The sequence below is a fragment of the Melospiza georgiana genome, chromosome Z (assembly GCF_028018845.1).
Source record: "Melospiza georgiana isolate bMelGeo1 chromosome Z, bMelGeo1.pri, whole genome shotgun sequence".
In the NCBI taxonomy this organism is placed as follows: Eukaryota; Metazoa; Chordata; class Aves; order Passeriformes; family Passerellidae; genus Melospiza; species Melospiza georgiana.
Genome location: NC_080465.1, coordinates 73,659,170 through 73,682,628, shown reverse-complemented (window position 1 = coordinate 73,682,628; position 23,459 = coordinate 73,659,170). Strand labels below are relative to the sequence as shown.

The 23,459-nt window shown below is 42.3% G+C and overlaps 1 protein-coding gene across 1 annotated transcript in view; it reads left to right on the top strand.

The window, feature by feature from the left end:
- The window catches only part of UNC13B (unc-13 homolog B), a 206,775-nt gene that overhangs the window by 12,333 nt on the left and 170,983 nt on the right, over positions 1-23,459 (top strand). The window contains exons 2-5 of the mRNA XM_058044077.1: positions 13,944-13,973; positions 17,243-17,342; positions 21,194-21,311; positions 22,263-22,386. Coding sequence (XP_057900060.1) covers positions 13,944-13,973; positions 17,243-17,342; positions 21,194-21,311; positions 22,263-22,386 — 372 coding nt within the window. The remainder of the gene's footprint in view (positions 1-13,943; positions 13,974-17,242; positions 17,343-21,193; positions 21,312-22,262; positions 22,387-23,459) is intronic.

The window sequence follows — 23,459 nt, the reverse complement described above, 5'->3', positions numbered from 1 at the left end:
ATTATATAGTAAATTTTGGAGCAAATAAATATAATGCAGGAAGGACTCAGTGACCCCCGAGAAGAGTGAGAATGAAAATAGTTGATGTTCTGTACAAAAACTATACACTTAGAGGCAAATGACAAGCATTGCTGAGAAATGTGAAACTTACTGAAAGGAGAGATGTTGGGCAGTCTTTGTGTCACTGCACCATGCTTGTAAACAGAAGCTGATGGGATCTGTGACTTGTGTTCATTAAAAACATCAGGAAATTAAACATGGAGTGAGGAAAAACATGGAGAGGGCGAATAGTGTTGACATAAGATACAGAAGGCATACACGTGCCATTAATTAAAGTGTTGGGTGGAAAGTAGGAATTATTTTGAATGGTGTAAGTGGTCCAGGTGTTGGGAGAAGCAGCATTAGAGTTGGACCCTTCCAGTCTTGTGATCCTCACTGCACTAACTTGTGCAGTGAGTTACTGTTCTGACAACTAATTGCTGTATATGCCAACAAACTGTATGTTAAGGTAAAATTTTGATGTAGCATCTTCATTATTTATCGATGTTAATAATAAGGAAAAGAACCTACATGTGAAGGAACTGCTTATACTCAATTGTCACCTAAGGCTGTTTATTTTGGTTAAGGGTTTTGATTCTTATTTAACCTGGTATATTTTCACCTTATTGTTTATGGAGGTCCAAATGCAAGCAAGTAGCATGACTTTCAGGAGAACAGTCTTGAGCACACTCCTTGTCAATAGTAAGACCTTCTTATGATTCAGTTCTTTGTATACATGCTGTTTTGAAACAGTATTTTGAAAAGTATGGGCAGGTGAATGCTAACGTGTTTGTGAGGTGCACCTCTTTTAGACGGCAATCTATCTGACTGTCCTGTTTCTGCAGTTTGCGGGTGTCCTCCAGGAATCAGTATTGTCTGAGCAGTTCATGAATGTGAAGATTAAAATCAGACTGCCAGAGGTATAGTTTGCCAACAGTGTTTGTTTTTTTTATTAGGTTTCCTGTTCCTGCCTGGAATCTCATTCAGTTACACCATAACTCATACTCTAACAAGTTTTTCTACTCTTTCTTAATTGTTACAGTCAAAGTTATTTCTGTCTCCTAGATACTAATATTTTCTCTGGTTTGTGAAGCCAAACAGGTCAATATTAAGTAATATAATAATAAGATTTTGTTAATATTTTACTTAAAAATATTTTTCGTGCTAGACCAATCTTCCTTCATTATTCAGTGTGGAAAACACAGGTGCTGTTTTTCCCAGAAGCTTATAATTTACTCTTGCGTGCTGGGATGTTTTTACTTAAAAAATATATATATTAGAATTTACTGAATCCACCACAAATGTGCTGTTGCTTTATTTTTGAGTTTCTCTTTTGGTGAATATGCTGTACCAGTGAAGTTGAACAGTGATATTTGTTAGCACCATTTTTTAATCTCGGTGCCTTTCAGGACAAGCTTGTGCTCAGTCCTGCTTCACAAGTTGCTGTGTTCCAGTTGGCTGAGTGCTTGCAATCCTGTAACTTAAATCGAAACTACCAGAAAATAGACCAAGGCCGTGATTAGATGGCAATCACTACTGGTGTGGTTAGTCAGCAACTCTTTTTCCAGGGTGCATCTTGTTTACACTAAGTCTGAACAGGGAGTGCAGAAGCCTGAGTCACCGGGGAGACTGTTCAGGTGACTTTTGTTGACAGGTGAAAAGCACACGCCAAAGGACAAGCACACAAGTGGGTTTGTTCTGTCATTTCTGCTCTTTCCTCTTTGGTACCCCAGTACTCGTGTCTTCTAGCAGCTGTTACCTTGGCTGTGACCAGGCTGTGTGATTTGACCTAATAACTCTGGCAAGATTCTAGTAATTTAAGTGGCCTTTACCTCTGTGTACAATGTCTGAGCAGAAGCTGCATGTGCTGTGTCTTGGAAGAAACGATTCTGCAGAGAGGTGTATATTTTTTCAAAACAAATACACCTACCCACCCCCCCTCACACCTGAAGAAACCAATTTCTCCATTCATCTGATTTCTGAATTACTATTAAGGGTTTTTCGTTATGTTTGGAGTTTTAAAATATTTTTTAATTTGCTCTTTGGTTTTTTTCTCCCCCACTGATGCTTTTATTGTAAACTAGTTGAGTTGTTGCTTTGTCATCAAAGTCAGTTTACCAGCTCAGACTGGCTCTTAGCAGGCTTGATACATTATCAGTCTATCTCTTTTCCTGCCTTCTGCTCCAAGGATATGGTTTTCATTATGCATATTTCCTTAGTGTTTGGCAGCTGGAGGCATATGTGGGTTGCAGTCTGTTTTGTGTAAAATTTAGTAGTGTGGGTTTTGTTCCCTTAATCAATTAAGGCATTTCCAGTAACTTAGAATAATATATTTCTGCCACTAACTTAAAATAATATATTTCTGAACCTTGCAGAATTTGAAAGTAGGGGATATTATGCCACTGAGAATTGGAAACTTCCTTTACTACTCTGTCCAGTGGTGCATATCTTACACATTTAAAAATTCTGTAAGATTTGGTTGTTATTTATTTTTTTTTCCATGATAAAGCACAGATTCAGGGGTAGGCTGCTGTCTTTTTTCATCATAAACCAGCTAAATTTCAGGAGAAATCAGTAACCTGTAGGGAACCCCTTAAGGCAAAGTACCAAAGCACAATCTAACAGAATGCATCTTCTGTGAGAGTCAGACACAAAATAACTCGCTCTAGTACACTGCACCCAAGCTGTTTTTTGACTAATAATATTAAGGCTGCAGGAGAATATTGGAGAGGCGTGGCAGCTTGGATTACTGCTTAGTTCACCTCTTGGTTGGGGAACCAGGTCGCCTGACAGAGCTGTCTGTGTTGCCAGCGTCAGGAGGATTAACCTTTTATAATCTCTGTGATTTGAATAAGAGATTTTGTTCCTGTCCTCACTGCTCAGTTCAAAGCAGCTGCTGAGCAGAAACTTCAGGGATCTTCAGAAGTGTGTCTGTGTTGGTCAACTCAGAAAGGAAGAAATTTATGTTGCAGGGATTTCTCCTAGCTGTGCTTTTTAACAACTGATTTAAGTGTTTGTAGGGTAAATGTATATGGGTGGATTTAGCTCTGGAATCAGGGAAATTGGCTAAGTCCTCAGTTTCCTTTTTGTTTGCAAGGTGTTCTGTTACACAAATAGTATCAAATCTGTTTCTCCATCACCATGCTCTGCTTCCCCGGCCCCTTGGGGAGCAAACTTTGGACAAAAGCAGAGTCTTGTAAGCCCATAATAACAAAACTTCAGTTTGTGTTTGTTTTCCTACTTCTCAAGGAAAGTATAACTGATCCAGACCAATCAGTTGGAGGTGATGCTCACCTGCCTGTGCTAGGTCATGCCAAAACCAGGAGGGATTACTCAGTCAGCTGAGGTGTATGTGTTTGCCCTTGAGGACTGGTGGTGGTAGTAATAAGGTACTTAGCTCTCTCCTTAGAGCCCACAAAATTGGAAAGATTTTATTCTGTGTATTGTGGCTGGGGAAGAAGCTCTTCAGTTTTAAAAAAGCCAGACTCTGCTGTGTCAAACAGGTAGCAAAGCATCTTGCATCTTTGATAGCCCCTTTCTTCTTGACACAGAGCAATATGGGTTTGCTTGTGTTGTCAACTTTAAAACACTCAATTCTGCTGTCAAGTGACAACAAATATGTATAGCAAAAAAGCTAAACTATGAAATAAGGTGTCTGAAGTATGTATTCCCTCTTGCTTTTGAAGAAATACCAAAGTGGAATTCACTTGTAATTGCTGACACCCTTAATCGTTGATTATGTAGGTGATAGAGGAGATTTGGTGGTAGAACAGACTGTATGAAACTACTTTCAAAAATGTCACCTGGGTCCTAAGCCTAGGGGCATATTAATTTGTAGGGTAAATACTGCTGTATCATTATGTTATGCTCTTTTCTGGGAATTGTCTAGATGTTTGGATGAGATACAGGCTAATGGTGCTGTTTTGCAGCCCTCACTCTTTTGGTATGGTTTCTCTTAATACAAACTCCTGCTGAAGGTGTAGAAGGAGCCCCTTGGTCTGCAGGGCAGAAGACATCTGGTTTGGGACCCAAGTGCAAGATATCATTGATGTCAATGTGGTTTTTGGAAGCTCTAGCATCTAATTTGAGCAGTGAGACTGTCAGACTTATTGAAGCAGCCAATGTTTTGGGGGCAATGAATTACAAATCTGACTGGTATTGTCATGGGGCTGGTAGGGGGGGAGACGCGGTGACCAGAAGGCAAACATCTGTGAGACAGGACCAAGGGGCTTTGTGGCACCTTGTCTGTGAATACTCTTTTGTTACCTGGTTGTAGTACTTTGTGGAGAAATAGAACTGACACTTCAGAGTCTTTTCTCAGTGAAGAAAACCATCTGAAGGTAGTTTGAATGGTCCACTGTGTCTCAGAGCTTGGGTCTTTAGCTCAGGCAAGTGGCTGTTGAGGTGACAGCTAGGAGCAAAGTGGAATTTCAGGTACATTTTAACGTGTCTGTGGGAAGGTTATGAAGGAGCAAAGCACAATTCTGAATAAGCATCTGCGGATGCTGACTCTTGCCTTGCTAGAATTGACTTGTCAGTTTGCACTGAGATCGTGATTGTTGCTAGATAAGTCAAAAAGGTGAGTAATGAGGTAGAGGGCTCTCTGCAGAGCAGTGTGCAGGCTGGAGGCACCTGGTACTCCAGCACTGGCTGTGGGGCTCTTGAGAGCTGGAGCAAACATTTTGTGCACAGCCTTTAAGGACAACAGATGCATTGTGTAGAGGAAAGATTTTTGTCTGGGCCCTGGGAGGCTGTCATTTCAGCAGGTCCCAAAGCAGACAGAATATGGCTTATGCTTCTTGATCATTGTTGTAATTACCTGAAAGATGACTTGAACTCAGGGGGTTTGTCTGTTTCATGCTAGCCAGAGAGGTGTCCTGAGACTACACGCCTGCCAGCTGAACTGAGGGTCCATGCAAGCAGGAGAAAGGGGGTTAGATACACTCAGAGCTTGGAAGAGCATCTGCAATAATGGGAATTTCGGAAGAGTATTCTGGTGTTGGGAATTCCACTCCTCAACTGCCACCTCATCTCTCTCTCCTGCTCAGTGTTTCACCAAACAAGCTGCCTGGACATAAAAGCTTCTGCACTTTTTCTGGTTCTAAGTGTATTTAATGTAAAAACTGGAAAATATTTAATGGGCTGTTGACACTCTGGATTCACTGGCAGTGCAGATCTTTTTCAGGAGGTTTACAAGTTCAAGACCTTCATGTTCCTAGTTTTTTTATTGCTTCCAGCATCTGATTCTAGCTTTCTTGGCTGTACGGTTCATGAATGCACTTTTTTTTCCCTCTCCTGGACAGAAAAAACAATAATGTCCTGCTTATTTCAGCTGTGCTTTATCTGAAATCAATTGAATGCTTCCTACTGCCTTTCAGGAAGCTTTTTCTGGGATCAGCTGTAAGTAAACTTCTTTCGGCTTCTACTGCAAAGCAGAAGTTCCACTAAGTGCTAATGTTTAATGTGATAAAGATTTGAGCTGTGGTTTACCAAATAGCTTATCAATGTTTTAAGCATTTTATTGTTATGATCTCCTGAGGCTTTTTTGGATAAAATGATCTGCATGTTTTAAAATGCTGGATTTCTTCTGCAGTCCTGAATTGTCATGATGTATTGTAATCTTTTGGCAGTGTAGATCCTGTTCTGTGCTAGCTTTTTAGCAAAATCACATATTTACTTAAAAGTTCAGAGATTATGGTACTTCTGGGTTTTGGGACCTGTTATTTTGTGAATCTCCTCCCTCTCTTCCTCTCTGTGAACCCTGTCCTAGTTGCTGTACTTCAAATATTGTTTTCAAACCAACAAACAACAGCCTGACCTTGCATCCTGATACTACTTTCCTGAGAAATGCTGGTGTAAGAATTTGGGAGAGCAGTCTGATGTCTGTGTCAAGGAAGGAATCAGCTGCAGACCTCTTTAGTTTTCCTTTTGCATTTAGTCCTCTGTCACAGTTGCCTTCTACAAGTTGCATACATAGTTAAAGTTCCACTTTTCCTGTTCTGGAGTTGCCTAGTAAAATTGTTTGTTTGAGATATGTTTAATTTTTCTGTCCAAAAACTGTTCACAACTGCAATCCCCATATCTCCTGCAGCATTATTGTATTTTTTTTTTTTTTTTTACATTTCATTAGTATTTTCTTCACCTGTGAATTTGTGTTGGTGAAATCGTTCAAGGAATATTTCAGGCAGGTGAGTTCTTGAGATATGCAACAAACAAGAATATGTATGAAACCCTTTCGTTCAGGAAGTTGAAAACCTGTGCGATGTTAAGTCAGTATGTCAAATCAGATCTGGTAACAGATTAACCTGTAAACAAGACCCAGATGTGTCTCTTAACTGTCTAAATCTATTTTGTCATTGAAAGTGTTTAGAAGTCTACTTGCATTAGCTGCCTAAAAAACCAGAATAGAAAGTAAATTGTTACCCCTTCTGTTGCATGAAATACCTTTTAGAGAAGTAGAACCTTTTAAAAGAAGGCTTCTTTTTCTGATGAGGACTGATTTCTATTATAAAATAACCCTCACAGCTGAGCAGCTCTTACCAGAAGATTTGCAGAGTTTTCTACTCCTCCAGGTATACTGTGAGAATGTGGGGAATATGTGCAAATGACAGAAAGGGTTTCCTATACAGTTTTTAAATTTGCTCTTTTCACATTATATAGTAATTTTGGTAGGGATGGAAGAAGTGGAATGCTATGAAGCTATGATGCAAGCTGAGCTGTGCTGTACACATTTACAAAGTTTTATGCAAAAGCTGAGTTGAAAAGTGACAATATTTGCTGGAGGTATGAAATTACCTGCTTCACTGAGGGGATCAGATGGTTGAGCAAAATATTTGTATGTGTCTTTCATTTTATAACTGGATCAGCACAGTGTATTAACTGTGGGCTTGCTCAGGTTTGTGTAGGTTTGCCATCATATTGTTCTGCAAGCTCACCCAAGTTCATGTGCATGAAATACTGGGGAGTAGTCCAGATATCCATTTACTGTGCTGTGTTACTCTGATGTTCATGGGCTGTGGCAGTTACAGAGATTTAGACAAGACTGTAATATATAGCTTTTACATAAAAATGCTAAACATTTTCTGCTCAGGTTTTAATACTTTGCTGATGAAAGTTCATTGTATACAAGTGAAAATTCTAGCAAGACACAAATGTTTGAGTCAGGTTTAGTAACCAGAAACATGCAACAATGTCCCCTTGGGACTTAGCTGTGAGCCCCAAGTTTGGAGTGGAGCAAGGGGTGCTCTCTTCCTGCAGATTGTGACCCCTGTGTGTGTGCAAAGCCTGGATCTTAACTGACCAAAGAGAATTTACAGAGGCACAGGGAAGCATTTAGTGAGGTTTGGCAGTATGGGATGTATGTACATTATGTAGTGCTTTCCTGGAAATGCTTTATGAAATGGTGCTGAACCTTGAATGGGAATAATGAGTATGTGTCCCCTTAGCACAGAGGTTTGGAAAACCCTGCAAGCAGTCACGTTCCAGCTGCTATCAGTCACTGTCCAGTGGGCAGGAAGGGTGGAGTGGCTGGTGGAAAGCTGTTTGTTGGAAATTGTATCATAAATCAAATAAACCTAGTAGCTTTGTGTGCCTCTGGACAGGGTAATGAATTTGCAGATCATCTGAGCAGGAAGATGCTAATTCATGTGAATTAGGAAGGATTCTAATTCATTTTCAAGACATCTGGCAATACAGAAATCTCTTGGGTAGATCAATTTGCTATCACAGACTACAGATTAAAAACTCTCTTTTGCCCACCCCCTTCCTAAGAAGAATTCTTGAGTAATGTGAATAATGGCTGGTTGCTGAAGGAAATATATCCTTCCCTTTGTTTGACATGGTTCCCAAGGCCTTGGGAAGGGCAAGTCAGTCTGTCCTATGGGCATTCAGAGTGGTGAAATTGAAGAAAGCTCTTTGCTACATGATTGGAAAATGCAATATGTGAGTGCTTTGTGGTATGTTGGGCTTCTTTTTTTTTTAAATTTCTACGAACTATTAAAAATTAATGAACTCATATCACATCTTTTCCATTTATTCTGGACTACTTATTAAAGCAGATTGATCCCTCGGTTCAGTTGAGGTAAACTTGACTATCTGGGTTCCCCCACAGTTGTCTCAATCAAAGAGGTAATGGATTTTTGAAGGACTGTTTCAAGTACTAAGTCAGAAAAATTCTGTCCTTAGAAGCAACCTCAGTTCTTTGGGCACTGTTGAAAATCTGCGCTGTTTTCCTGCTCTCTGCCAGTTACCAAGCAGAGTGGCATTTCACAGTGGCTCTTCCTTCTGGCAGCAGAGCAGGTCTCGGATCAGCCCAGCCTGCCTTTCACATTAAGCAATAACAGAATGTTATCCCCAGTGTACTGTGAATTCAGTCTCAGCTTTTAGGACTGCTGGTCCATGAAGGTACCCGCTGTGTTTCCATCATGTCATTCTCAAAGAGAATACTGGGGCATAAAGTACTCTGTTCCCTGCTTGAGTGGAACAATGTTTATATGTAAACCAGTGGTTTGTTTTGCCTGGCAGAAAAACAAAGAATGAAGTCATGAATGTGACTTAGGTGCTGTGTCTCTCAGTGGCCCCTGAGGCTGCAGGAGCCTTTCTGCAGTAACCAGTCCAGCTCTGCTGGCAGAAGTTGGAGACTGCTCTGGGCTCTGCAGTTACAGCAGAAGTTGTTGAGGTGCTGCTGAGTGCTGGTGGCTCCCTGGGGCCTCCTGTGCAATTATCCTTCCTTTGAGCTATTTCAGGGAAATCTCTTCCTTCTGAACTTAATTTAACTCTAAATGTTTGAGAATGCAGTGGAGCCTTACACCTGTCTCAGGCTGGTAATATCAAGGTGGCTTTGTCACATTGAATCTTTGAATCCAAGCAGGCTTGGAAACCCACCAAACTGTTGTTTTATTCTGTTTTTCCTTTCTTAGGAATTAGGAAGGGAGGAGAAGAGTTTCATGGCACAGTCAGTACTGCTGTTCTGCTATGGCACTTGCAGTTGCAGTTAATGGTCTCTGCTTCCTCCAGGCTCGAACACCTTTTGGGTTCGAGTAGTGGAAAAGAAAAGGTTTCCTCACCCTCAGGTGGAAGATAAGAGAGTGCAAAGGCTGTGCGTGTTTTGATCTCCAGGACAGGAAAAGAGGTTGTGGAGTCTCCCTCCTTGGAGCTGTTCAAGAACCCTCTGGACACAATCCTGTGCTGTGGGCTCTGGGATGACCCTGGCTGAGCAGGGAGGTTGGACCAGATGACCCACTGTGTTCCCTTCCAACCTGACCCATTCTGTGAAAGGGGCTTGTCTGTCAGGGTGGGATCTCCAGGGGCAGAGCAGTCCTTGTTGAAGGTGCCAGTCTTGAGCCAGTTGCCAGCGTGTTGTGGATTTTATCGGTAACTTCCAAGAAATGAGTAGGAGGTGTTGAATTTCTGGCTCTGTTAGGGGGTATAGCTGTTGGCGCAGAGTTTAGGCAGCAGAATTGTTTCCAAAGGCTGAGTTGTAGAAAGTTAAGGGCTGAGTTATAGGAAGTTAAGGGCTGGAGCTGCCTAACCATTCCATCCCTCACAGAAGGGTTCCCCTTCCTTTCTGCATGCCTGCTGGAGGGCACATGGGTGTGAATTTGGTGTGTTGACTTAGTCCTGGGTAGTATTGCTGTGGTCTCTTATTTATGTTGTTTAAGCAACCTTTGCACCTTGTGCTGCATGTCACTGTACGCTGAAGTCTGAGCACCTGGAAGAGGTGAGAGGGGCAGAGTGAAATGGAAATACGTATCGATTCTGCTGTTCAGCTGGGGAAAGTTGCTGTGGAAGTTAGAGTGCTCTCAAAAACACATTAATGCTGCATTTGTGTTTCACAGAGAGGAGGAAGCTATTTATCAAGTAGCTGATCAGGAAAATGCATTTTGAATGCTCTGCTTTCAGCATTGCATTGCTTTTTAAAAGTGGTAATTAAAACTGCGCCCTTCCATTCTTCTAATTTCTCCCACAGACCGTCCATGGCACTTTTTTGTCCCCTGTGAAGGGATGTAGGTTTTGTTCTAGTGCGGGGAGTGACCGGGTGGTAAGTCATGTGCTGGATTTAGTTAGAATGTAATCTTTTGGCCATCTGCTCAGGCACTCCCTGTGTTGCATTCCTCTCCTTGGCAAGCAAGTGTTAAAGGTGATCTGCGATGTGCAGGTGTTCAGAACACTCGGGTTCCCTTTAACTGAATGACCATGTGCCTGCTTAGGAGGTTTGAGTAGAGTGTTTTCTGAGCCTTGCAGTAATTTGGCATGACTAATTTTAATTATCTCACTGGTGTATGTAGCCCCTGCTCAGAAAAAAAATCCTCTTTCAGACAGTTTGAAAAATATGTGGATAACAAGGCTTTCTCCTTTGAACTGAGTGTAAGAATACTCTGCTGTATGCTCTGCTCTGTTTTTTTGTCCTCCCACCATGATTATGGACATTTTTATTTTTTTTTTAAATTTCTGGCTTGTGTTTTCCTTTTCTAGTCTTTAGGAGTTTGTCTGATCCTCCAGTCCTTTGAAAGTGATGACTGTAGAGCATCTGGAATCTTTCTATGACTTCTTAAAAAATTTATTTTATTTTATTTATATATATATAATTTTTTTTTTAATGGTAGGGTTTTTTTTGTAAGCTGCTGGCAAGGCTTCAAGTTAATTTCTATTTTATGTCTATTAGAGTAGCACCAAAATGGCGAGAGATGCTTAGAGGAAGGAAGAAAATCTCTGGATGAATTTAATGTTTTCATCAAGTTTTGTCTGCTTTCTAGTAACTCCATGGAATAGATGTATCTCTGATATGCTAAAGTCTTTTTTGGAGATTAAATGAATCTTGGTGTGCAGAAAGAGCAGGTGTATCTCTGTGCATCTGTTTCATGAAGTGCTTGCACATGGCAGTGAAAAGCACTAGTTCTTGCCTTTCCATAATTTTTGTTCCCTCCCTGGTGTCCTGCTCATCCTGTGCAGTGGCATAGGATCGCCACAGTTTGATGTTTGTGTCTGAATGTGATGCACTTCGTGTGCCCTCAGTTTGCTGAGAGAAGCCATTTGAAACTGAACAGAATTTGACATATCCAGCTGGTTTAGAAATGCTCCTTCCCCAGAGAGCAGGAGTACTATGGGATTACTGGGAGTGAGTGAGGAAATACCTGATCTAGACCTTTAACTTAGGTTATGTTTAGGTTTTTGCTTTGTGGCAATGGAGGAGCAGCTGTACCTGTAAAACGTGGTGTTGCTGGGTTCCCTAGAGAATAATTTCATTTTGTGGTACAAGTTTTATATTATAAAAATGATATTTTGTATTATAAAAATGTACTGTTACACATGGCTTGATTTCAGAGTACTTTAATGCTGCGTCATGTAGCAATGACTTTTCAGCCTTTGCTGTAACGCTGAGTAACTAATGCATCAGTAATTAATGTAGGGCTTCAGGACTCAACTTTGAGTCCTTCCTGAGAGCTTGGCACAGAGGAGCTCTAACGAGAGAGAAGGAGCAGGTTTGGGTACAAAAGTTTTCTTAGTAGAGTTCCTTTGGAAAGCTGACATTGTTCATGGCATGGTGTTCGGTGCAATGCATCTGACCTGCAAGTTCCCTGGGCTGACAAACAGGCTGGGCCATAGCAGTGCCTAGCAGCCCATTCCAGCTCCAAACTACCAGAAATTCAAACCCTTATATGGGGAACCCTGCAGTCTCCCACTCAGTCCTGGGCAATGTTCTGGGAGCTGCAGTTTTGCAAAGCTTTCTGAACACCCCTATGAAGTGCTTTCCTGTAGGACTAACAAAATAAAAACACACCCAGGTAATTTTTCATGGCAACTTTTTGGACATGCTGTGCAGGCTTGCTGATAGGGCAGAAGAATTACTGATGAGACTCCTAGATTTGTCATTCAGCTCTTAGTTATAAGTTCTATTTTTGCAGCTTTAAATAATAAATTTTTGTAATTTATTACATGTACTTTGTCTAGAGGGATGGTGCTCATTCCTGGGAGTTGCTAAGGATTCAGTTTTTGACATGTAGGTCTGTATCAGGCTTGTGATCTTTGTTTAGTCTGGCTGCTTCCCTGGGATATTTGTGGGACAGCTCTTGCTGAAGCCCTAAACAGGCACCCCTCTCAGCTGCTGAGGCAGTGCAGGGTTTGCTGCCGTTCATCAAAGGAGCCTCTGAATATTTAGGGGCTGTGACCACAATGTACAAATGGCATCTGTGTCTTAGTTTGCATATTGCTGCTGCAGAGGCTGTGTCTCTTCTCTCTGTTTAGGAGCCGTGACCCTCTCCAGCTGCTTTTTTAGCAAATAATACCAAGTTTCTACACTGAGGTTGCCTTTGCTTCCCTGTAACAGTAGTGGAGCTTGTCACAAACAGGGAGAGGCCAGCAGAACCTTCCTGTGTGTCCACTGCCTGCTTTTGCCTTTTTTCCCCAGGCACATGCATTCGTTTCTTTGTGTCCTGCCTCTTCCAAAGGAGGGGAGCGGGGAGGTTCAGAGATTAGCTGGTGCCTGCCCGCCCCAGGGCAGTATTTCATTAAATGTCTGCTTTTGTGTGGTATGCAAAGGAACCTAGAAAGTGGGTAGATTGCCCTGCATATTTCTCAGTGTTTAAACAGACTGATCTGGAGATTTAACGGCATTTGTATCTTCAGTCAAGAACACTGACCCACACTATTGTGTTTTGCTTGCACCGTTACATTCAGCATCAGGAGTGCTTCAGGTTCTGAATCTGGAAGAAAATGAACCCCTTTATTTTGGACCTAAGGGCTTGTGGCCTTGTCAGTCTAGGTGAAAGCTCCAGCCCTTTTAACAGCAGCAGTTCCTAAAGTACCCGATGCAGCATTTTCCTTCGTTCAGGCAGCTACCTGGACTGTAAATGCTTGCAAAGGAGAATTTCTCAAATAGCAATCTCGATAGACTGCTATCCCACTCTGCTGCAGCTCTGAGTGTAGTGGTGTCAGGGCAGTAAAAAAAAATAAATTAATGTTTCTTTCTAGAACTTTATTATTGAAAATTGCACATTGTGAGTCTTTAATAAGTATTGGTAGCTCTGTTTTCTGGAGGAAATTTTACTGCACCAGCTTTTAAATATTTTTGTTCTGTGGTATATTTTGCTTCCTAGCTTGTTAAGTGTGTTTTCTTCTTAGAGTTAGTTTTCCTCTGGGACAGCTAGCTGGAGCCTAGAGATGTCTTTTCTTAGTGCTTACACTTACAGCTCTAGTGAGGATATGAGCTTGCGAAAGGGAAATGTAAACAAAATCTCCCCTAGGTAGACATGGACCTTCTCCATCTGGTGAGATAAGAGCCAATACTGTTTTATGTTTTAACAATTCTATTTTTATATATAAATACTGTCTTGGAATTAAATTAACAGAGTAGAGCTTGTAAAAGTGACATTTGAGTTTACACTGCTGTTTGTTTGGCTTATTTAATTTAATTGACAATGTCATAGTATAGAGCTACTTAGAGAGCTGCTATTCAGGCTTGATTATTTTCAATTTGTGCTCTGCTATACAGTGTTTGGAGAATTTCTTTGTTTATAAAGAATTGTTTATTTCTTCTAGAATGTTAGTAAGTAACTTTGTAAGCGAGGTGGTATGAAATGGCGTCTTGCTAAGCATCAATAACTTCTGGTTGCAAAGGGGTGATGTTGAGATTGCTTTGCATTAGACATATCACATTGCTTTCCAAACATTAAGCCTGTGATTGTTTTTTTAAATGCCTCACTTTAGAGAGCTGCCTTGGGGTACAACGGAGTTTTTGTCCCCAGATCTGTTTAACTGAGTGTAAATTTCCAGCTACCAGCACTCTGTGCAGGGGATGTTGTCTTGTTAATATAATGCACTGTGAGGCTTTAACTCAAAGGAAGCTATAGCAGGACAAAATCACTGACAATCTCTTATTTTTTTCTTTCCCTTTTTTCTCTTTACAGTAAAAAAAGCTAAACTCCATGGACCACCAGGTAAGTCATGCTCTTCTGCTTGTTTGCAGCAATGGGGACCCTGGTTCTCCCTGCTGTTTGTGCTGCTCCCTCCAGTTTTTCTCCATCTCATCTCAGCTCCTTCATGTCCTTCTTATGAGTGACCTAATCTACCTTGAAAATCCAGGCAGTTTGAGTTAGTAGAAAACTTGAGGCCGTGACCTGGTGTCACAGTGGTAAGAAACCTCTGTCTGCTCAACCTGGCCTGAACAGGTGATGGATGAGGAAATGTGCTCCTTAACTGTCACCCTTCCCCACCCACCTGGCCCTTTCATCTCATCCTGCCTCTTTCCCTCTTCAAAACAGGGTCTGAAAATGTCCACTAAGCAGAACTGGTGTGTGTGTGTCTGCGGATTTAGTGCCTTCTCAATCCTGACTGGGTTTGCTGGATGGAACTGCAGAAGTGAATCTGAATGTCAGTCAGCAGTCAGTAATAGCTGGAAGTGCTTGGAATTAAAATCCCATCCGCTGGTTTTGTGTCTGCAACAGCTAGTCACACCCAGAATTTACAGTCTGGGCAATTTCTTTTCACGGTGGTTCAGAAGCCAGCAAAGAATCCCTTAGCAAGCAAATCGATTTATCAATTGAAATTTGATGTACAGTTTACAAAAGAATAAGCACTTTTACAAAATTCCTATTAATAAAAACTTCTGGCATAACACCTATTCAAGTGTTTAGATCTGAAACAGTTGCCCACCTGTATTTTAACTTAATTATTTGGCTTAATTCTTTGGATATAGCCATCCTCAGATTATGGCAGAAAACTTTCCAGGACTCATGCATATTCCGTGGCAGATCAAGGTCTGTCTGTGCACCAACCTTTAATTTCCAAGGAAGGAAAACTGAGTGCCCAGACTGGAAGGGAGACAGTGTGTACTTTATCTTTTCCCTAATCAAGAGACCTGCTCATAAATGCAAAAGATTTGTCCTCTAGACTAGGTTTAACTCAGCCAAGTGTGTGGTTTCACTGACAATCTCAGTGTACCAGGAGGATGCAGGAGTAAAATGACAGGGAGGGGTAATGTAGTAGTGAATAACTGGATATGTAGGAATCACAATTCAGTGACTCTGACTCCTTCCTGAGCTTCTGGATCATATAATTTCTGTTTCTTCCTTCACTGGAAGCTAGATGCTGAGATGTACTATAGTAACCCACAGCAATGATGCTTAAAAATTACACAGCTATACAGTCATAGAATATTAAGGATTTGGAGGGGGTCTAAAGAATCGTCTATTTCTATGCCATGGGCAGGGACACCTTCCACTAGACCAGTGCCTTTTCCTGCCTGGCCTCAAACACTATCAGGATTGGGCATCCACAGCTTCCTTGGGCAACCTGAGCCAGTGTCTCAACACCGTGACAGTAAAGAATTTCTTGCTAATACCTGACTAAATTTCCCCTCTTTCAATTTGTACCTTTTATTCCCTGTCCTATCACTCTGGTCCCTGATGAAGAGTCACTTTCTGGATTCCCTGTAGGCCCCTTCAGCTATTGGAAGATTGCTGTGAGATCTCTACACAGTCTTCTCTGTGCCAGCCTGAACAGCCCTGATTTCCTGAGCCTATCATCATAGGGAAGGTGCTCCACTCTTCTTGCCAGCTTTGTTTCCTCCTCTGCACTTGCTCCAGCACTTTTGTGTCCTTCTTATAATGGGGATGACAGAACTGTGTGCAGTAATCCAGGGGAAATGTCGCAAGACTAGAGGGGATGAATTGTATTCCTTGACCTGCTGCTCACACTCCTTTGGTTGGCATCCCAGGATACTTTTGGCTTTCTGGGCTGTGAGCACACACTGCTGGCTTATGCTGAGTTAGTTACTCATCAGCCAGCTTCATGAGGTTTGCACAGTCCCACCCCTCCAACCTGTCCAGGTCCCTCTGAATGGCATCCCTTCCCTCCAGAGCATGACTGCCCCACACAGCTTGGTGCCATCAGTGAACTTGCTGAGGATGTCCCTGATCCCACGGTTCTGTCACTGAGCAGTGTCAGCCCCACTTCTGACCCCTGAGGGACACCACTTGTCACTGGTAACCAGATGGACAATGAATCAAAGACCACAAGTCTTTGGGTGTGGCCAGCCAGCCAGTTCCTTATCCACAGAGTGCTCCATCCCTCAAATCCATGGCTCTCTGATTTAGACACAAGGATGTTGTGCTGTGCACAAGGCCGGGCAGGCAGTGTCACTCACTCTGCCCCATCCAACAGTGTCATAGCCCTAGAAGGTCATCAGATTTGTCAGCTGTGATTTCCCCTTTGTAAAGCCACTTTGGCTGTTACATCTTTGTTTTTTATATGAAATTTTGACAGTATTGACAAAATTGACTTGAGATCAAACACAGTGAATAGATGTAGCAGAACATTCTGAATAGATGTAGCAGAACATTCAAGTATTAAAATATGTAGACTGCTTTCTGTGTATTAAGCATGTCTTGTTGCAGGCTGTTTGAAACTGATAGGCCTGAGGTGATGACTCCCCTTACAAGGGAGTTTGTTCCTTCTTGCATGCTGATATTCAAACTTTGAATGTGTCTGTGCTTTGCTGCTTTTGGTTTTATTAGCAAAGAGATAGCAGAAATTAGGAAAAAAGTTCTTCCAAGCTTTTTCTTCAGATTTAAAATTAAGAGCAAAACATCTAAACAGAGACTGTCTTGTCTAGATGTGAGTGTGATGTGGTTTTCCTAGGTCAGATCCGTTTCAGCACACTTACTAATAAATCTATATTTTTCTTCTGCCCCTGACTGGTCTGTAAGGTTCTTTGTAGATTCATGGGTGGACAACTTAATTGAGACTAGGAAAGCAGTTGGGTCAGGAGGGAAGAGATTATATGACCAACCCAATCTCTTGCTTGTATGTTTTGCAAGTTTGTTTTTCACAGTTTGGTATTCGTGATGGGTCCTGTGCCTTTGGACTGTCTCTTCTTCCTTTTGTCTGCATCACAGGAGCAGCATCATACTAAGTGTCTGTGATCTTTAGGATCTTACTCTCTTTGTCCCTGTCTTACTGCAAGTGAATGCTTGGAGTTTTTGTTCATTTGTGCTTGAATTTCTAAAAAGGCTGTGACTGAAAATTTGATGCATGTGGAAAACATCTTGAACATTTGGCTTCTCAAACCTAGTGATATCTTCCCATATGGGCTTTTCATCTGAGGCCTCCCTGGATGCACTGTATGAACTGAAAACATTGCAGTGTTGCAGGTGATGTGATGAGGGAGTATGACGGTAGAAGTAACATTTTGTGTCTCATTCCCCAGATAAATTCAATACGTATGTGACCTTGAAAGTGCAAAATGTGAAGAGCACGACGGTGGCCGTGCGCGGTGACCAGCCCTGCTGGGAGCAGGATTTTATGTTGTAAGTATGGTGGTGCACAGCATGGTGCTATGGAGGTGCTCGTGGTTGAGTCCTTCTGTGGCCCTGGTGTTCATAGTGTGTGTAGGAACCGTAATGTTTGTGTAGGTAAAATGCACAAGCCTGGTGACAACCTGAATAATTTTCTTTGCTGTTGTACGCATTGGGCTGTGGTGGAGGATGTGTGTTGGGAGATTGTCTCGGCTGGAGCCATGGAATTGCCAAGTCAGGTCTGTAGTGAGAGGCTGAGTCTGAGGTGGAACTGGGAAATTACTGTGTGGGTTGGGTCTAGATTGATGCTGTCTTGGCCTATATGTGCACAGCTGTGTCTGTAAGCCGAGACACACACACACACCCCTATAACATAGCTTATCCAGGGACCAAAGGCCCATAGCGGAGCTTAAATGGAGCTCCTGGGCGTGGGAAGAGGGCTGGAGAGGCTGGTCAGGGCAATTAAAGGCTGTTGTTAGTGCACTCAGGGCCTCTACGAGGTGATCCTGGTTACCTCAGTTGGGAACTGCTCCGTGAGCAGCAGAATCAGTTAATTCCAGCTTTCCTGGGGCTTCTGGTGCAGTTGGCACTTCTGATTTGCCTTGGTTCTCACAGACGTGACATATAGCCAAGGATTTCCCACTGTCTTTTAGAATGGTGGATTTTTTTCTGGTGAATGAATGATTTATTGATTATACTGCATCTGCTTCTGTTTCTATAGCTTTGTAAGGCAAATTGAACTAAATTTACTAAATGAGGAGGGAGGGAAATGATGTTGTATTCATCTTGTGGGGTCAAAGCTAGTGCTACTGTTTCTCAATGTGTTTGAGGTATTTACATAGTAGCTGCAGTAGGAGACATCCCCCCCATGGAATTTTGTGAATGTGTTTCCTAATCCAGCAGCAGTTTGTTTCTCCTCAGCTGAAAGTGGGAGGTTGTTGCCTCAGGTTAAGGAGGCCACCTGGGTCAGTAGAGTATTTTCATCATAGCTGTGCTCCCACGTCCCTTGTTTGGCAGTGCTCTGCTTTTGGAGCAGCTCAAGAGGTGTGTGCTCCTGCAGGGAGAGTCTGGAGCCTGTCCTTTGGCATCTGGTGAAACACACACGCTCCTGAACACCAACATCTCCTCAGTTCTGCAGCTCCTGGTCAGACAGACGCCTTGGCTGTCACTGATGTAAAACATTTCAGGACTGGGTAAGGCTGGGACAAGGAGTTGAACCTACCATTCAAGTCACATGCCCATACTCAAGCTACTAACTCTATCTGCCTGTGACTGTGCTCATCCTGTGGGCAGGAGCTAGCTTTAAACCCAGCCAGCTATGAAGGAGGCTTCTCAGTGGTGATTTAAGAAAGCACTTGAATGTGTTGGATGAAGGCTCCTGTGGTTGCTTCTCCTCCTTCCCCTCAAGCAGCTCCTGGAGCTGCACTCTGGTATCAGCTGAGAGCTGAGGTAGCATGCTGTAAAGTCACTGAGACGCTCCATAATTAGTTGCTAGGGAATATAGAAGCAGAATATTAGCTGAACTACCTTGCCATTATTGTCCCTGCTTTAGCCAGGCAACTCTACAGTAGTTCTGGTGTCTCCTTATAACAGAAATATTACATGTGGGAACGAATGTGTTTTGCATGATCCTGTGTACATTAAGTTGCCCTAGGGGAAACAGTGCTGGTATTCCAATACTGCTGTTCTCTAGTTTGCTCTTTTTCTTTCTGGAGTTGGAAAAGGATTTTGAGCACAGCTGAAGGATTTTGAGCACAGCTGTTTTTCCCCAAGGGAAGGCTGCTTTTACTGTCTGTGCTGTGTTTACCTTTTTCATGAGGCATAGTAGAAGAATAGACCATAAGCAAAAACAAATGCTTCCTGTCTGTGTTTGTTGGTTTTGCTGCCAAACTCCTTGTGAGACAAAGCACTGCAGAATTTGGGTCTCTGGGGTTGTTTGAGATTTGGCTATGTACCAGACCAGTTAAGCACTTCAGTGTATTCCCTGGGGTCATCTTTGAATTTTGAAGGAGCTTTAAAACAACCGTGTATTTGCTGCATATTTGCAGGAAACACCTCGAGTGAAAGTGCCCACTGATGTTTAGAGCACGGTGATTAAATTGGTGTTGAAGTTGTGAGAAATGCCTGTGTGTGTGTGGAAAGGGATAGACACCAAATTTCAGTCTCAGCTCTTTTGTTCTTAGAAGCTGTTCTGCATCTAACCAGAAGGTGGAGAAAGGGAGACACAAAGGCAATCAAAGCCACTGTACAGAAACTCATTTTATTTATTTTTCTTGCCTGGTGACCTGTCCTTTGGAGATCTGTAGAGGAGCCCTTTGGGTGTGTCATGACCAGTGTCCTGCTCTACAGAGTGTATGCTGAAGCAAAGTACATGGTTTTACACTGTGACTGAAACTAGAGTATTACTTCCTTCCCTTCCCTTTCTGGACTCACACTGTGCCAGCCAGCAGTCAGCCAGTCATCACCAGCCTGCCATCTGATGAATGTCAAGCATGGTGAGGGCAGAGCAGTGCTGGTACAGCTGTTTGCCATACTGAGTAACCCTATCAGAGCAGAGGATGCTGGAGGAGACTCGATTACAAGATGCTAGCAATAAACTCTTAGAAGGCTGTGTAACAGCTTGATTTTTAACTGTTGCAGACAGAGACACTCAAGCACTGGACACTCCTAACCTCAATTCCTGTATCTTAAACAAGAACAGAAGCACTTGGATTTAAAATAGACATTTATATGCTTTACTGTAACTGCAGGGTTAGTCTTGAACCTTGTAGATATGATGTTCCCTTTCAACTGTGAGAAGGAGACAAAGTTCTAGTGGATGCTTGGATTTGCAGCAGCTCTTTCTTATTTTGGCCATGATGGCAGTCTGTAGAAATAAGACAGTTAACATGCTTTTAAATTTCCTTGATAGATGTAACATAAATATGTTTGGGCAGAGAGCAGCAGCACTGAATGTCCAAGATGCCTACTTTTGGCGATTAACAGTTGCAATAAAGGGAAGCCCTGAGCTCTAAAAATTATGGGTTATAGCCTTTCTTCATGGTAAGTGTGAGACAGCTGTGATGTCAACAGACAGCTCAGGATTATTCTCTACTTTGTTGTTTTTACCAGTGTCTGCCATGTATGTGTTAGGCTGTTCTGAAGTAGGCATGTTACAAACCAATATGCAGAAGTGAGGCATAAAAGCTATAAAACATTGAAAAGAAGCAAATTTGAGATGCATCCTTTTGTTAATGAGAGGAAAGATGTTTGTGAAAGCTTTCAGATCAGTATTTCCAAGAATCTGTCACTCAGTGGCCGTGTGGAAGCAGCTGGTGCTGGAGCAGAAGTGGTGACACACAGCCCTGAGAAATAGATAGTGCTGCTGATGCAGCTGTGCTGGATGTGGGATCTTTAATTTTGGCTGGGAGTACCTCCACTCACAGGCAAGTATTGGCATGATTGCACCTGCCAGAGTACACCTGTGTTGCTGTGCTGCCGAGGGAGACACTCACTTTGTTAGAAATGGGGTGCCTGATGACAAAGAACAGTTCACCTCTAGGTTTTGGTCCAAGGTACACTTCCTTCTCCTGTGTACATAGCTGCAGTGATGAGTTCCCTACTGGCATTTCTTGCATGACATAGTTCAGAGTTTTAGTTTGCACTCTTTGTGTAATTAGTATTAAACTTTGAGTTACTAGAAACTGGTGTTACCTGTGAGTATAAGCTGCCTCAGCCACACACTTCCAGGAGCTCTCTGTAACTTGACATGGCTCTGTGGAAATAGTTCACTGGTATAATCATGGTGGTAATGCAGAACAGGAAACAAAATTAGATTGTATTCTGCTTTTTTCTCATCTGTGCTGCTTTTACCTTTCTTGCAGTGAGATCAGTCGACTGGACCTGGGCCTAATTGTGGAAGTATGGAACAAAGGACTGATATGGGACACCCTGGTTGGGACCGTGTGGATTGCTCTGAAGGCCATTCACCAATCTGATGAGGTTAACCTGACAGAGAACCTGTATTTATGTTTCTAATGTTGTTAATTAATGCATTACAGATCTAGCCTGGTGCAGCCCAGACTGAGCTCCTCAGCAAAACTTCCACTTGCAAAGTCAGGAAGGCTGATTGAGCAGAGAGGGTTGTCTCATCACATTAGTTTTGATTTTGTAGTGAGATCACAACTGAGAGCCCTCACATAGGGCTCTTTGGTTTCATTTCACTTGTGTGGACTCAAGAACTAGGGCCTGATCTGTTAAGGAACACAGACCTAAGTGTCTGAAGTCTTAAGAACTGACTGCTTAGTCTGATGGTCAGATTCCTATGACTTGGTGCTAAAGACCTCTGTCTTGTCCAGCTGACAAGGTAGGCCCAGAGCACATATGCAGTATCTCCTTAGGGCTTCTGATGGTAGTTTTAGGTGAACGTTATGCTAATGTATGTGGACAAAAGTGGGAAGTTGGATGTCTCAATGTCTATAACTGCCCTAATTACTGAGTTTGGCAGTTGTTGCAGCTAAGCATTTTTAACTCAAATTTTAGAGTATTTACTTAGAAGATTATTGTATTTGAGCAGGGAGAGATAGATTATATTTTCCATAAAAGGAAAAGAGTGGGAATGCTCTGCAGTGTGGGCATGAGGTCTGGCTGGTTCTCAATTCCTCTCACTGTCCAGATGCTCCTCAGTCCTGCCTTTGAGGGTCTGCCTTTGCAGTTCCACTGAGAAGGCAGCACTTCTCTTTGCTGCTTGCTCTGGTAGGTGCCTCTGAGATTTGGAAGAAATCCAGTTTGGAAGAAAAAGCCAGTGCATGCTAAATGGTTGTAAGTTGATGTAAAAATAGGGTTGATAATTCTGTTAAGCTCTTTTTGGACTGTATTAGCAAATGTGTGAGAGTTGGTGCATAAAGTTCTTCAGACTTGAATGTTTGTTCACTTAAGGCCTTTGATTCACAGGAAGGTCCTGGGGAATGGTCTACGCTGGAGGCAGAAGTTGTAATGAAACATGATGAAATCTGTGGAACCAAAAACCCAACTCCTCATAAAATTTTGCTGGACACAAGATTTGAATTACCTTTTGGTAAGTGCTGACAGTGGAGAGAAAGTGAGAATAACTGAAGTTTTATTATTAAGTTGTGTTTTGTGTTCATTCTCAGTTCAGTCAGAATAGTTCAGTAGAGGTCATGTGGCTAGTATTAATTTTTTGTTTTGCTTCTTTCTAAAAAGATCTGAATAAGTATGAAATATTTGAAAGTCCCTGGTTGCTGGAATATTTGGACTAGCAGCAGTTTTTTCTTCTAATAGTGTTTCAGGATTGTGTAGTCACACATTTTCTTCCTGAGCAAGATCATTTGCTTCTTTGAATCTAGACAGATTTGGCTCTAGAGGAGGTCAAGTGTGTTGTTAGAGCTGTGCTGTGGTGAGTGCACGTAGCCCTCTTAGACATGTGCAGTTCAGTTAGTGAAACATTAATGCTTAGTGCTCCTGAACATCATCATTAGCAGACTATATAAATAACAATGTTGTAAGAACTGCCTTTCTGGCAATTATTTATGGTTGAAAAATGCAAAATACAGAAAAGCAGCTAATTGGAGCAAACTGATCTCAAGTAAAGATGTGTGTAATTTTAAAATTTTATTTTACACAAGCAAACAAAAACAGCCCCCAAACCAAATAAACCCCAAAAGTAAGACCATGCTAGAATGCATCCTAGGCTTGCATAACTTCTCTTTCCAGCTCTTGGCTGATGCTTGAGATGATGTTTTTGGGATTTGTGCTATTGTTTTTTTTTCATGCACTGAGCGTTGAAGTGTTTCAAAGTGTTCTGTCCTTGCAAGGCTCATCCCTCTCCCTCTGTCTGTTGCATCCTTTTTGCTGCAATGCCCTAGTCAGTGTGAGCAATTTGTATCCAGCTCTAAGCAGGGGTACAGCGTTTGTGCAGGCACTGGCATTTGGTCAGCACCTGTCAGGATTGTCCCTCTGTTGTGGGAAGAGCTTAGGACACCTGTGGGTCTCATACTTTGCTTCCTGGTGCCAGGGGACGGTGCAGGCTGGGCCCTGCAGGTGAGGAGTCAATGCAAATGGAGTTTTGTATTGTGAGTGCGCTGTTGTGAGTGTGCACAGTGCCCTGGATGGTTGCACTTCTGGGAGAGC